Here is a 14236-nt window from a genome sequence, read left to right as displayed (position 1 = left end):
TGTCTCTGTGTATGTGTGTGTGGTCTGTGTGTGTGTGTGTGTGTGTGTGTGTGTGTGTGTGTGTTGTACGTGTATGTGCATCTCTGTTTATGGCCCATGTACTAAGGCGAGCATGTGTAGATCAAAAGATAACCTCTGGTGTCCATCGCTACTTCTGCCTTGAATCAGGGACTCGCTGTTGTTTTTTCTACCATATACTCTTCTATAGCATACTTTTTAAGCCCCCAAAGACTCAACTGCTCTGCTTTCTATCTCCCTGTAAGAGTGCTGCATTTACATATGCTCACTGGATCCAGCTTTTATGAGGATTCTTGGTATTTGGACTCAGTCCTCACACTTAGTAGGCAAGCACTTTTACCTGAGGGGGTAAAATTCTGGAAGCCATCTTGCAAACTCAGCTTTTAAAATTACAGGCAACAAGATACTCAGAAATGGGTTCCTTCCTCTAGGTAAAGACAATTCAGGGCTGAGCTGCTCGTCTCCTCACACTCTGCCCTCTGGTCCTTCGTCCTTCCCTTGCCTTCCCTGGACCAGGTGGCATTTTCTTGGCTATGCCAACTGCCTTAGCACTGAACTGGCTCCTCACTGTCTGTTCTAAAGTCCCATGGCACAGGCCTCATGTTTCCGGTGTTACCACAGGCTTGTCGCTCTTGCTTCTGTCTTGCTCCTGTCCTCAGCTCATTCACATGATGCCACCAGCAGGCTATCTTTGTGACTTCCTCTTCAGGGAGTCAACATGAGGCACACAAGTCCCTTGTGCCCTCCTTGGCTTAGCCAGCTTCTCCTTGTCCTCCAGTGTGAACCCTGATATATGCACACACCCCTGGCTGCTGAAAGTTCAAATCTTGTTTAACTCCCCTCTCTCCTGCTGCTTCCGAGTTTCCCAGATGAAGACTCGGTGCAACTCCCTCTCAAGTCTTTCCCGCCTCTTCTTTCCCTTGGCTTATTTGTCCGAGTCAGTCTCCCCTGGGTTTTTTAGACTGGCCTCAAACCTGTGGTCCTCCTGCCTCAGCCCCTGTGGTGTCAGGATGCACATACCTGCAATGGCCTTCCCTTATTATTGCTGTTTACCAAAAAAAAAAAAAACCCTCTCCACTGGCAGTTGTTTCTTACTTAATATATCCTCTTGTTATGTAAATAAACATATCCATTTCAGAGGTTTACTCTCTATAATTTGTAGAGAGAGTCCCTTTTGGGCGTTATTAAGTGCTCATATGCACTGGACACACGGGCAGTGGCCATGGCTCATTTGTGCTGCCGTGTCCTTGAAGTAACAGGCGTCTGCAGTTTGGCTGTAGACTTTCACAAGCTCTGAAACTCATGGCCTTGAGCTAGTATACTAACTAACTTTCAGATTCTAGTAATGGAAACAGGAAATAGAAAACCTGTTTAGTAGTGATGCTTTCAACAAAGTTATTAAGACTTTGCTGTTTCTAGATACGGCCGGGACACACTCATTCAGTTTGAAGACTTTGGGAATCATAATGCATTCAGGTTCTTAAGAAAATATCAACAAAAATACTGCACCTTCAATGATGACATTCAAGGTAAAGCTAGAATGAAAGGGTTCCCCCCCCCACTTTTTAAGCATTTATAAAGTGTGTTTTATTTATTTCATTTTTAAAATGTTGGGTTTTCCTACAGGGACAGCTGCAGTTGCTTTGTCTGGTCTTTTTGCGGTCCAAAGGGTTATTAATAAATCAGTCTCAGAACACAAAATCTTATTTCTTGGAGCAGGAGAGGTAAGTTTTTAAACCTTTTTACAATGTAAAGCCAATACTCCGTTTTCTTTTGTAAAGTTAGATTGGCGGGGGTGGTGGCACACGCCTTTTATCCTATTGCACTCAGGAAGCAGAGGCAGAGATGAGTTAGAGGCCAGCCTGGTCTACAGAGTGAGTTCCAGGACAGTCTGAGCTATATAAAGAGACTGTGAAAAGAAAATAAGACAGCTTATTGGCACTTCTTGAAGATCACAAGGAATTTAGATTTCACTGAAATTGTACGAGAATCATGACCTCTTATAAAATAAGTAATTTGTGGTCAGAGAGACTGACAAAGAACCTGTGTACATATGATTTCTACAGGGAGTACAGAGCTAATGGGTATCACCTCATAATCTAGTCTTGATTTTTTTTTATTTAAAAATTGTCTTTGTTTCATAGAAGTCATCATATACTTCACTTAGCAATTATATTCTTTATATAAAAACATACTGTGTACACATCAACAAAGTCACCTCAGCTACAACTTGAAAACATTTGAAGTTTTAGGTTATTAAGGTCACACCTACTCTCATTGGGAGGAAAACTGATAAATTATTAATATCATGAATATAAAATATAAAACTTCCAAGGCAAGGTTGAACCATAGTCTTAGAACTTGATAGGATAGTCTCACAAAGTCTTGATTTTTAAATGTGTTTACTGGGCAGGCTGCACTTGGAATTGCGAGTCTTATAGTTATATCAATGATGGAAAATGGTCTTTCAGAAGAGGAGGCACAGAGGAAGATCTGGATGTTCGACAAGAGTGGCTTGCTAGTTAAGGTAAGGGTGCAGGACCTGGGGAAGCACCTGAGCCTTGGGCGTTGGCAGTGCCATCTCTTGCCATCCTGGCCCTCACTGACCTGCCAGTGTGCAGAAGCTGCCATATACTTTGTCGTCAGCACAGGTCACCCTGCCTGGCTGGCTGGCCTGCTTTGCTGTGATAAAATGACCCAGACCAAAAGCAATACAGGGGAGATGGGGCCCACTTGGCTTATAATTGTGATTATAATCCATGACTATGGGAAAGTCAAGACAAAAACTGAAACTGTCACTCCACAGACAAGAGCAGAGAGTAAAGGCATGAGTGCCTGTTCTCAGGCTAGCCGGTGAAATGCAGTCAGCCACATTCAGAGCAGGTTGTCCATCTAACCTTAACTAAGGCAATTCAGCCACAACTTTCCCCACCCGCCCTGCTCCATACACCCTTTATACATATGTGTCTAACTCCCACTTGCCATACCCAAAGGCCAACCTGGTCTAAATAATTCCTCATTTAGACTTTTATCAAGTAATCTTAGGTTGTTGTGTGAAATTGGTAGTTACAGATACACTGTCCTTTTTTAGTTCATATTTAAAATCATAATCTGCTCGCCACCAGACACACTCTCTAGCGTTCTCAGGCTCTTAGGAGATGAAATAGTTATTATGTCTGATTGTATTTAACTCTTTTAAACTCAAATATTTTATGGTACTGGAGATTGATCCCAAGGCTTTACATGCATGCTAGTCAAACATAAACATCCTACCATTGGGCTACACCCGTAAGTTAAGTCTTGAATTGGAATTCACCATCCTGCATAAACTATTAGCAGTGCATCTATTTACTATTTGAGCAGAAACTCCTAAATCTTGGAATGTGTAAGTCCTAAGCCCTGGTGTCAGTCCATGTCTGGTGAGGGCCTACCCTGGGTGAGTTTTGCACCTCCAGGCCTGCGTTCCTTTGCATTGTTACTACTACTGGTCATCTAACAGTTTCCAGTGGGTATGTATTACATACGTGTTCCATTTACCCAGTATGCACTGCTGTTTTAGTTTCCCATGTCTCCCCCATAATTTAATAACAGGACATTTCCTTCCCAGTTATATGCATAGTGCATGCTATCTCCACATACATTTATATGTATCAAGCATGTACATGGCTCTCATCCTGGCTGTTTTCTCTTCCTGTCAGGAATCAGATATTGGGATAATATTAAATGTCCTGTTGCCTTTAGTCCTGTCAAAACTCAAGTCCTTAGGTGGGGAGGCTGGGAGGCTGAGGGGTGGGAGTAGACATTGTGTTTTTATTTTGTTTTTGTTTTCCTTATGAAATTTTTTTAGCTCCTTTTTTTTTTTCTTATGAAATTTTATAATCACAGGAACAAGTTTAAAATGACCGTAGAGGACTGGAGGGATGGCTCAGCAGTTAAGAGCACTTGTTGCAGAGGACTTTTTTTTTTTTTTTTTAATGAACAGAGGTTTTACCTTTTCCATGTCACAGTTTCAAAGAGATGGAGGCAGAACCCAAACCTAAGCATGTTGCCTGAGTATAAAGCCCAGACTCTGAATCGTGAAGGGTTTCCCACCGTGCTGTGGCTGAAGTGTTTGCTAGCACATGTAGAAGAGAAGGGCTGTAACGTCATGCTCTTACCTGGAGGGGAACATGTGTCTGCTGGCATACAGCTTAGACCTTTACCTTGTGGACCTTCACTCGATTTTCATCAAGGGTCTGGGTCTAAAGTGACTGCAACTTTGGCAGTGGCTATAACAGCTTCCCCTTCCCCCGCAGCTGAGAATCCCTCTTCCCCTCCAACCTCAAAGCCTGTCCTTGTTCTGCTCTTTAGAATGCATAGGGAGCTAGGCCTTTGGGTCTTGGGCTTTCAGATCTCTTCTAGTGACCCCAAACCTGTCATCCTTTTGAAGACGGTGAGTTGCTCACTAAGTTCCCACTCTACAGAGCTGGGATGGTGCCAAGTCAGTATAAGAAGCCAGGATTCTGAATGGTCTTAACCGCTTTTAGTTAGAGATGGTGAGGTGGGGCAGAGCCTTAACTATGGAATAAGCTTTAGACTGGCTGAGGCCAGGTCCCCTAAGACCATCTCTTAGAGGGGGAGGGCAGTTGGGGAGTTTGCCTTAACAACAGTAAAGTATTTGACTAGTATGTCCAAGCCCTGGGGTTCTGCTCCTAAGTACCAAGAAACCATTTTGATGTGGCTGTTCATAAGTTTCTTAGGCTGTGGACGTCACATACGGTGGGCAAATAAATAATATATGCTATGTTACATTTCTAAAATACTAAAGATTCTTAATTGTAAATACAAAATTTAGGAGGCCGTCATAGAGGGAATGACTTTTTGAGCGACACTGCAATGTTTCTGGATGTAATTGATTTGATGAACTGTTTTTGGATTCTGTGAAGTTAGAATTAGCAGATAGAGGTTGAAGAGAAAAGTAAATCAAAAGACATTTGTTTTATAAGGGCAAAATATATCTAGTTGATAATTCATATGTTCAATTTATCTTTAATATGCACTTACTGATACTGTACTTTATCAAAACATTCAGGGGCGGACTGCTAGCATAGACAGTAACCAGGAACCATATGCTCATGAGGCCCCAGAGAACATACCTGCAACATTTGAAGATGCAGTAAATAAACTTAAGCCTTCAGTTATAATTGGTAAGTGAAGATGTTCATACAGAATCCTGTTATTTAACTGTCAGTCATAACTCACATGTAGAATTACTAAAGTAAGTTGCTGTATTTTACCTCGCCTTGAGCATATGCAGGTGGTCTCTCTGTGTGTTAGGGACTAGATACACCCAAACCTGGTGCCCCTAAATCTTCTATGCTAAGGGGTGTAGGACTTGCGCATAACCTGTGCATATCTCGTGTGTACTTGAGGGCACCTCTGGTGACTTTTGCTGTGTAAATGCTGTGTAAGTGGTTCTTCAGCTATTATTAGGCAACGATACAAAAAGGTCGCACATGCTCAGTACATACACAGCTTTGTTTCCTTCTGCATTGTTGCCGTGTATTGAAAATGTACATGGATCGAATCTCTACAGAACCTCACAGATAAAGAGAGATGACTCAAACTGTTTGGCTTCTCTGCAAAAGGTTTTAAGGGACAGAATTCCATGCTAGGCATGTGGTACACAGTTATAATCTCAACACAACAGAGACTAAGGCAAGATTATGAATCCAGGGCCAGTTTGGGCTACACAGTGAAATGTCTAAAATTCTGGAAATGGGGCCAGCGAGATGGCTCAGCAGGTAACGGTGCTTGCTGCTGAAAATCTGGGGATGTGAGTTGAGCCCCGAGGGTCCGCATGGCAGGAACAGGACGTTTCCCACACGTTGTCTCCAGACTTACACATGTAGACACTAAGTAGTGAATGTAGCTACATTTTAACTTTAACTGAAAACTCACCTGTAAATTGGCTTTGAATCTCTGGGCTCCAGGGTGTGTCCTGCCTGAGCCTCCCAAGTTGCTAGGACTGCAAGCCTGGCTCTTTATGGTGTTTTTGCTCCTAGAGCTGTTGTGGCTGTTAAACTCCACTTTAAAGGCCAAGGTCATTTGACAGACTATACCAGCAAAATCCAGTGCAGAGTGAGAATTTCGAAGTGGAAACTTTCCATGTGATTCCCGATGTTGGCACTTGTTGTTGACATCTGTGCTGACACAGCCCTGAGTTCTTAGCACAGATGCAGGGCTATTCAATTCTCTGTACCTGTAGCTTTTGAGTTCACACTCATGAACTTCTAGTAGTTTTCATGTAGGAACTCTGTTTAATGTTTAACTATAAAATCTTCACAATGAGTTCCTATGCTCAGAAAAATACATCTGTGGTTTTTAATTCACACACACACACACACACACACACACACACACACACACACACACCAAGAAGATCTTAAAGGGTTTTCTACATTTCTCCTCTTAAAACTTGGTATGGAAACCTGAGAATGCAGTCACTCCATGGAGCAAGAGAACAGAAAGAAGGTGAGGGACTGCTCTCAGCGTAGGCCTCCTTTAGTTACCTCCAGATCCCACCAAGGCCTGAGTGCTCTCCCTTCACACAGATCTTTCCTAACCCTGTACACATTTCTCTTAACAACTTGCTGAAGAAGAACTTCTAGTTTACTCTTTTGTCAGCTATAACCTGGCTGCCTTACATTCTGTTTTTCTTTCTTAGTGCTGGAGACCGAACCTAGGGTTTTGTGTTCGCTTAGCAAGTGATCTGCCACTTAGCTCAATCCCCAAGCCCCACAGCAGCTTTGGCTTTGTTTGTGTTTGTTACCATGCTGGCCTCAGACTCATAGAGATTTGCCTACCTCTGCCTCCTGAGTGTTGCAGTTAAAGGTGTGCACCACCACACCCAGCTCCTATGTTTATTTTTATACCAAGTGGTCTAGTTTAGTGTTGGGACATGGTAAGAACTTAATAAATGTAAATCACCTGCATCAAAAAGTTGATTGGTTTAGTCAGGACAGTCTTCTGACAACTTAAGAATTAGGAATACGGCTGGGCAGTGGTGGTGCACTCCTTTAATCCCAGCACTTGGGAGGCAGAGGCAGGCAGATTTCTGAGTTCGAGGCCAGCCTGATCTACAGAGTGAGTTCCAGGACAGCCAGGACTATACAAAAAAACCCAGTCTCAAAAACAAAACAAAACAAAACAAAAGCGATTAAGAATACCACTTAAGAATTTCCAACTGCAGTCAGTGGATGTTAACTATATATATAAAGAATTTCCATTACCAGAAATTCTACACTGAATAATGTGGCATTTCCCTCAGGCCCTGGCAGCTGCAGTCTGGTCTCTCTCCGAGGGTCTGATTTTGGTCCCTCAGATGAGTAGACTCTCACATAGCTTAGAATGATGGAGACACTCACACACTGGACAGGTTGTCCTAGAATTTACTGTGTGTGCTAGACAACGAATGTGTAAGTGAAGACTTTCAGCATTTCATTGTTCTCCTTTTCATATCTGAAGCTGTGCTCCATGGTATTCTCTCAGCAACACAAAATCCATCTTTGTAACGAAACCTGTGGTTTCCATATGGTACATGTTTTGTAGAAACACTGTTAATAAGAACCACTTTGTTCTGTCTGTGCTGAAGTTTTTTCCCCTTTATTGCAGGAGTGGCAGGTGCTGGCCGGCTTTTTACTCCCGGTGTAATCAAAGCCATGGCCTCTATCAATGAGAGGCCTGTAATATTTGCTTTAAGTAATCCTACAGCACAGGCCGAGTGCACAGCTGAAGAAGCATACACGCTTACCGAGGTATTATCAATGAAAATCATGCAAGTTGGTTCTGTCTCACTGGCTTGTTAGTTACACGTTCTTGTGCCACAGACCATCCCATTCGGGTACGGAGGTCCCTGGAATGAGGGTCCTTGAAAGCTAGGTGGGTAAGGATTCGGCGGTGACAAACAGAAACAAACACAAAGGCAGTTTGAATCTGAGTATATTTTATAGCTCTCAAGTAGGGGTTTTTATACATGAAAAAAACCCAAATATTACAGCTCTTAGAAGATGTGTTCAATGAAGCAATCACAAATACCATCATTATCATTTGGCACAGTAAAGCACAAAAAACAAGTAAATATTACAACTCTGAAAAGATGTGTTTAGTGAATCACAAACAGAACCGGTGACATCATGATTAATAGAAACCATCTAAGTGGCACAACTCTGATAAGATGTGTTCAGTGGGGCGGCCATCCAAGGCCAGTGGCACATTTCTAAGAGCAGGCTAATAAATCTTTATGGTCAATTATTGTTTAACATCTAATGCCTGTTTTGTTTTGTTTTTTATAAATCTTCAGTGCATAAATTTAAACTATTTTAATTCTTTTTATTTAAGCCTTTCTTTTCCATATACCAAAGCCCACCTCCGATGACACATGTGTAGCCATATGAAATTGTTGGGAAAGTTTTTATCAATCATAATACTATTATATAATTTTGCAAATTATTTATAAAGTAAAGTGTTGGTTTCCCCAGAGATAAGGTCATGTTAGTGACCCCATCTGAAAGGATGGTTTCTTACCTATTATTCTCACTTAAGATTGTGGCCTAGGCTACCAGGAGCATGTTGTAAATAAGAAAAGGAATAAGAGAAAACAAAATAGATAAATTGTCATGAGAACTACAGCTCAATATGTGGTTCTGGGCAAGAATTCCACAACCAGTTCCAAGAGGCCTCCTTCTTTTGAAGTTTTTGCCTCAGTCTGTGGAACTTGTCACATAGATTCTACGGGGGTTGGTGTGGCATTCTTGCACACTCAGTTTGTTAGTGTTTGAGTGGAGATGGCAGTGAGTCACCAAGTTTGAAGTTATCGTGAGAGCTGTCTCTGAAGGCCGGCTACTGCTCACTGGCTCGCCCAGCTCTGAGAGCTGTCTCTGAAGGCCGGCTACTGCTCACTGGCTCGCCCAGCTCTGAGAGCTGTCACTGAAGGCCGGCTACTGCTCACTGGCTCACCCAGCTCTGTGCTAAGCCCCTAATGCTTTTCTGAGTATTTTGAAACCAAATAGGCTTCTTTTTTTCTTAACTCTTTTTATATAGAAACTATCCATTTAGATTTGCTACCTTTATGTTTTGTTTTGTTTGCTTGCTTGTGTCTTTGTTTCTCTGTGGCCATCCCTCCTGTCTGGCTGCTCTGTCTGGGATCCTACTCCTCCCAGAAGACCTTCTTAAGTATGGGTCTGAAGAATTCTCTTGAATGTATATTTCACCTTCATTTTGAAGGACATTTTCACCCCACTTGGAATTAACAACTGGGAGTTGCTGTAGTACTTTAAAATAGTTAGCTGTTTTCTGGGTTGTGTCTTGATGACATTCCTTTGGGTTTGGACCCACATAGAGTTTCTTAGTTCTCCCTGGAGATTAGTGTCCTCCTGAGTCTGTAGTTGGTAACTGACTGCTGGGGTTTGCTTTAGTTTGGAAGCACACCTGGTGTCTCTGCCTTGGCCATATGCTCTCTCTTGTGAGACTCGATTGTGGTGTTGAGGGTTTGTGCTTCTGTGTGTGCTACCCACTTAGCTCTGCCTCGCTCTTAGTCCTTCCAGTTGGCAGTCACTCTCCTACTCTGTTGATCCATCCTTGGGTTCTTAGTTTCAGTTCATCTATAGTTTTCAGTTATAAAAACTCAAAATAATCAGAAACTCTGCTTTCTTGTTCTTATTTCATAAATGATCCTTTTACTTGCCTCGGATTCCCTGGCCATCCATGCAGCTTTTGCCTTTGCTAGGACTGGCTTTTATTTTGTTTTTAAACCAATGGCTGTCTGGAATGGATTTTTTTTTTTTCTTTCATGAAGGCTGGTAGCAGGTCAGGGCTTTGGGGCCTTTGATGCTGATGTAGAGCGTTTCGGCTGCAGACACCAGCTCCTGCGCTGTTATGCGGTGAGCTTCCCCGTGCTCTGCAGGATGGAGTTCTAGCCTCCACTGTCTGTCCACTGTGGAATCACTTCTTGTGTTCTTGGAGGTCATCAGAGTGACTTCAGGGATTGGGAGCTTTGGGGTTTTTTGTTCTGTGTAATGAACCCACAGCCTTGCAGATATACACATATAGGCAAGCGGGCTATCACTAAGCTATATTGCTAAGCCCTAGGAAGTGAGTTTTACACTTCCGTTTACCATGATGTGTCAAATTCTCATTTAACTTCTTGAATATGTAAATATTCACGAATATAATGGTTGGGTTATACTCTCGAATAAAGAATGTAGTAAGTCTTTAATCTTCTCACCACTAATAAGTCACCGGTAATCTTGTTTCTTTCCCATCTCCTCGATGATTTTAAAGATCTTAGGTATTGATTGTAGACATCTCTCTCAGAAGTTGAGTCTTAAATAGTATACAGGTGGCAGTGACACAGCTCGGCAGGTGAAGGCCTCTGCCCTGGCCCTGACACCCTGGCACCCTTGCTCAGCTTCCAGAATCCATGTGGTGGAAGGGGAGAACTGACTCCCACAAGTTGCCCTCATAGCACTCCATGTATGCCCTGGCAGGAGCTTGTACATCCCTGCCCAGTCAACAAATAAGTGATTAAAATGTATAATTGTAAATAGTACTGTGCCATATTTAAATTTAAAAACATTTTTATTTATTCTGTGTGTATGAGTGTGGGCACACATATGCCACATAACACATCGTGTTAGTGTTGGTCGGAGGACAACCTGGGCAGCCACTTTTCTTTATCAAACTCAAGTCATCTGGCTTGGCAGCAGGCACAGTGACCACCAATCCCTGTCACTACCCCTCCGGTTGTGACGTTTAATCCTTAGTTTATCCTCTAACTTTTAGTCTACCCTAACTTTCAGTTTTCTTCTGAATATCTTTTTCCCTTTGTGGATTTGTTGTTTGTTTTGAAACAAAGTCGTGCTGTGTATGTAGCCCAGGCTTGACCCCTAGTGTCCGGCTTTGGCTTCTCAGATGCTGGGATTACAGGCCTGCACCAGCCACCACATAGGACTATTGACATCTTTTATCTTTTTGTTTCCTTTCTTGAATATGCAAATTCTAGTTAAAGTTTCTGATTATAACCAAATCTCTCTTCTGTACTCCATTTTTATTTCTTCCTCTCACCTTTACTTCTGAAAGTGTAGTTGTTTGCTGGCTTGTGTGTCTGAGCGCTAAGCGCTGCGGACGGCAGGCTGTGATTGCTTGAGGTCTGGGGTGAACCCTTTACTTCTCCTCCTCCAGTGGCTGTTAAAGGCCTAGAGTTCCATCTTGTCCTCACCCCTTCCAGCTGGTCAGCTCTGCAGGTATAAATCAGCCCTGACGTATTTCTTAGCGGCCTTTATGATTCATGCTCCGTGAACTTCAGTTTCAAAGCTCTGCTGCTGGGGATCTCAGCCACTCCTTTGCTGGTGAGGTCACACACGGGGGTCTCAGGAGCCTTCTTCCTCCCATCTCGCAGCCCTAAATACCATTGCTGTGGTGACACCCTGCTTCTTGTAAAACTCTGTAAGAAACATTTTTTTAGTGCCTCCTCCTTACTGTCACCAGAGGGGACATGAGTGTGGGAGAGCCCAGAATGCCCCTGGGCAGGCAGACGGCAGGGAAGGCTTTGGACTTGGGCAGGCAGACGGCAGGGAAGGCTTTGGACTTGGGCAGGCAGACGGCAGGGAAGGCTTTGGGCTTGGGTCCACAGTGCAGACTTGCTTAGCCCTGCTCTTTCTCGTTGTTAGGGTGCTTATCGCTCACTCCTGCTTTCCTCTTGCTACTCTGTTAGGAAGAGTAAATGCTTGTGACTGTTAGAGAGAATGAACTTATACCTATGATACTGATTGAAATCCTTTTTAAGTCAGTCACAAATCAACATAAAGCACTTTTTCAGCTCACCTCTTCCTTTCTGCCATTCACAAGTACCAGGCAGCACATGGTGCACAAACACGCGTGCAGCAGAGCATGCACACACAAAGTTTTAATTGTTTTTTAAAATTTGTTCTTGAGCTTTTACCATTATTATCATCAACATCATCGTCATCGTCATTGCTTATCCTATCTCCCAATTTATTGGGTATATTTTACCTAGTTTTATATGGGTAAAATGTTGATGACTATTGTTCTCCCAGTTAAGCCTTTCTCTTGCCCAGTGAATATAAGGCTCACACCCAATATATCATTAGCTCTGACATTTTTTAATAAAATTATATGTAACTACATATATATATTTGCATGTGTATATACATATATATATAATGTTTTATAAAGTAGTAAATTAATACTGCTCAGGTATTTGAGAACTTTATTTCTGAATATTATCGAGTTGGATAATATTATTGAACTAAATAGACATCTTTGGAAGGAATAGAATTCTCCAAGGAGGATAGTTTGATAAACTGTAATCAGTCAGTTTGAAGTGCAGATTTTAGGCTAGGGGAATGAGTGGCTCATCAGGTAAAGGTATTACTGCTGAGACTGGTGTTCTGAGTTCTGAGTTCAGCCTGCAGGTTCCATGTGGAAGGGAGGAACAAACCATAGGTCATCCATTTTACCTTAACGTGTCAACAAGCACACACGTGTGAAAAAACTTAAGATGTGCATCTCTTCACAGTTTTATAACTTTGAAGTCTTACCAGAATATAAAAGCATGGAGCCATTGAAGCATAGCTTGTAAATACTTCCTCCCTGTCATACAGAACAATGGGGTTAAGTTTTGTATTTGCCTTTTAAGTTTGTGGTGCTCCTCTGTGGAGGGGAGAGAGACTTGCTCTGACACCCTCTGCTACTCACTGAGGAACACTTTCAGTGTGTTCAGGCGGCCCTAGAACCCTGCCGCCTGCGCCTCCTGAACAACTGGAGTTGCAGAAGGAGACTGTTTGAATAATGTCTTCATGTTTTAATAGCCAGTTAAATGGACTGCAGCCTGGGATAGCTACGTCATGAAATCTGACCGCCAGGGCATGGAAATTACTCAGTACATGGAGTTGTCTGTACAGGGTGCTTGTCCGGGCCAGCAGCAGAGTTAGCTTGCTCCCACACCTATACTTTGTACCATTTTGAAATTAAATTTTGAATCTGTACTATTATGAAATTGTGTCACTAAAGTACCACAATGTAACATAGTGCTGAGATGACTTGGCATTCACTATAAAGTCTGTTAGGGCTCAGGGACATAACTCAGTTGGTGGGTTGATTACCCTACATGCACAGAACCTCATTACATCCCAGGCCTGGTGCTGGGAAGCATTCCTGTAATCCTCATACTCTAGCGCTGCAGGCAAGCTGTGGAATGTTCTAGAGTAGGGGCATTATGTCTATCCATATGTATTGACATGTTTCAGTTTTCTGCAAATCAATTTTTAACTTAATTTTATTGGGTGTTTAAATGTTACTTAACATTAGATATTTTTAAACATTCCAAGATAAGTTGCCCTGTTTCGTTTTGGTTTTTTAATTATTTTATTTATTTACATTGCAAATGTTGCCCTCTCCTTCCTGGTCCCCTAGCTCCCCTCCCCTAGCTCTTCACTCCCCTCCCCTCCCCTGTATCTACTCCCTTCCCCCATCCACCTCCCCCCACCTCACCCCACCAGCATCCCCCTTCCCTGGGGCATCAAGTTTCCACAGGATTAAGCTAATCTTCTCCCACTGAGGCCAGACAAGACAGGCCTCTGCATACATGTGCCCAGGGCCACGAACCAGTCCATGTATGCTCCTTGGTTTTTGGCTTAGTCTCTGTGAGCTCTGAGGGGTCCTGGTTAATTGACACTGTTGTTCTTCCTATGGGGTTGCCATCCCTTCAGCTTCTTCAGTCCTTCCCCTAACTCTTCCATAGGTTTCCCTGAGCTTAATCCAATGCTTGGCTTAAGTATCTGCATCTGTCTCAGCCAGCTGCTGGGAGGGCCTCTCAGGGGACAGTTATGCTAGTCCTGTCTGCAAGCTCAACATGGCATCAGCAAGTGTCAGGGTTCGGTGCCTGTAGATGGGATGGATCCCAAGTTGGGCCAGTCACTGGTTAGCCATTCTTTCAGTCTCTGGTCCATTTTGTCCCTGCATTTCCTTTAGACAGTAACAATTCTGTGTCAAAAATTTGAAGATGGATGGTTGGCCCGCTGCCTCAACTGGGGACCATGTCTCTGTACTGGGGGTGGTCTCTTCAGGTTCTGTCTCCCGCTGTTGAGCATTTGGGCGAATGTCATTCCCATTGCGTCCTGGGATCCTCTCCCATCTCAAGTCTCTTGGACTTTCTAGA

At 43.0% G+C, this 14236-nt stretch overlaps 1 protein-coding gene across 4 annotated transcripts in view; it reads left to right on the top strand.

Annotated features, from left to right (window-relative positions):
* The window catches only part of Me2 (malic enzyme 2), a 50924-nt gene that overhangs the window by 22481 nt on the left and 14207 nt on the right, over positions 1-14236 (top strand). For all 4 annotated transcript variants that reach the window (XM_031366008.1, XM_031366009.1, XM_031366007.1 and 1 more), the window contains exons 8-12: positions 1438-1547; positions 1645-1742; positions 2432-2545; positions 5090-5204; positions 7672-7814. In XM_031366008.1, coding sequence (XP_031221868.1) covers positions 1438-1547; positions 1645-1742; positions 2432-2545; positions 5090-5204; positions 7672-7814 — 580 coding nt within the window. The remainder of the gene's footprint in view (positions 1-1437; positions 1548-1644; positions 1743-2431; positions 2546-5089; positions 5205-7671; positions 7815-14236) is intronic.

This window comes from Mastomys coucha, unplaced genomic scaffold, assembly GCF_008632895.1.
Source record: "Mastomys coucha isolate ucsf_1 unplaced genomic scaffold, UCSF_Mcou_1 pScaffold13, whole genome shotgun sequence".
NCBI classification, from domain to species: domain Eukaryota; kingdom Metazoa; phylum Chordata; class Mammalia; order Rodentia; family Muridae; genus Mastomys; species Mastomys coucha.
The sequence above is the reverse complement of the archived record's forward strand: the minus strand, read 5'-3'. Positions and strand labels throughout refer to the sequence as shown.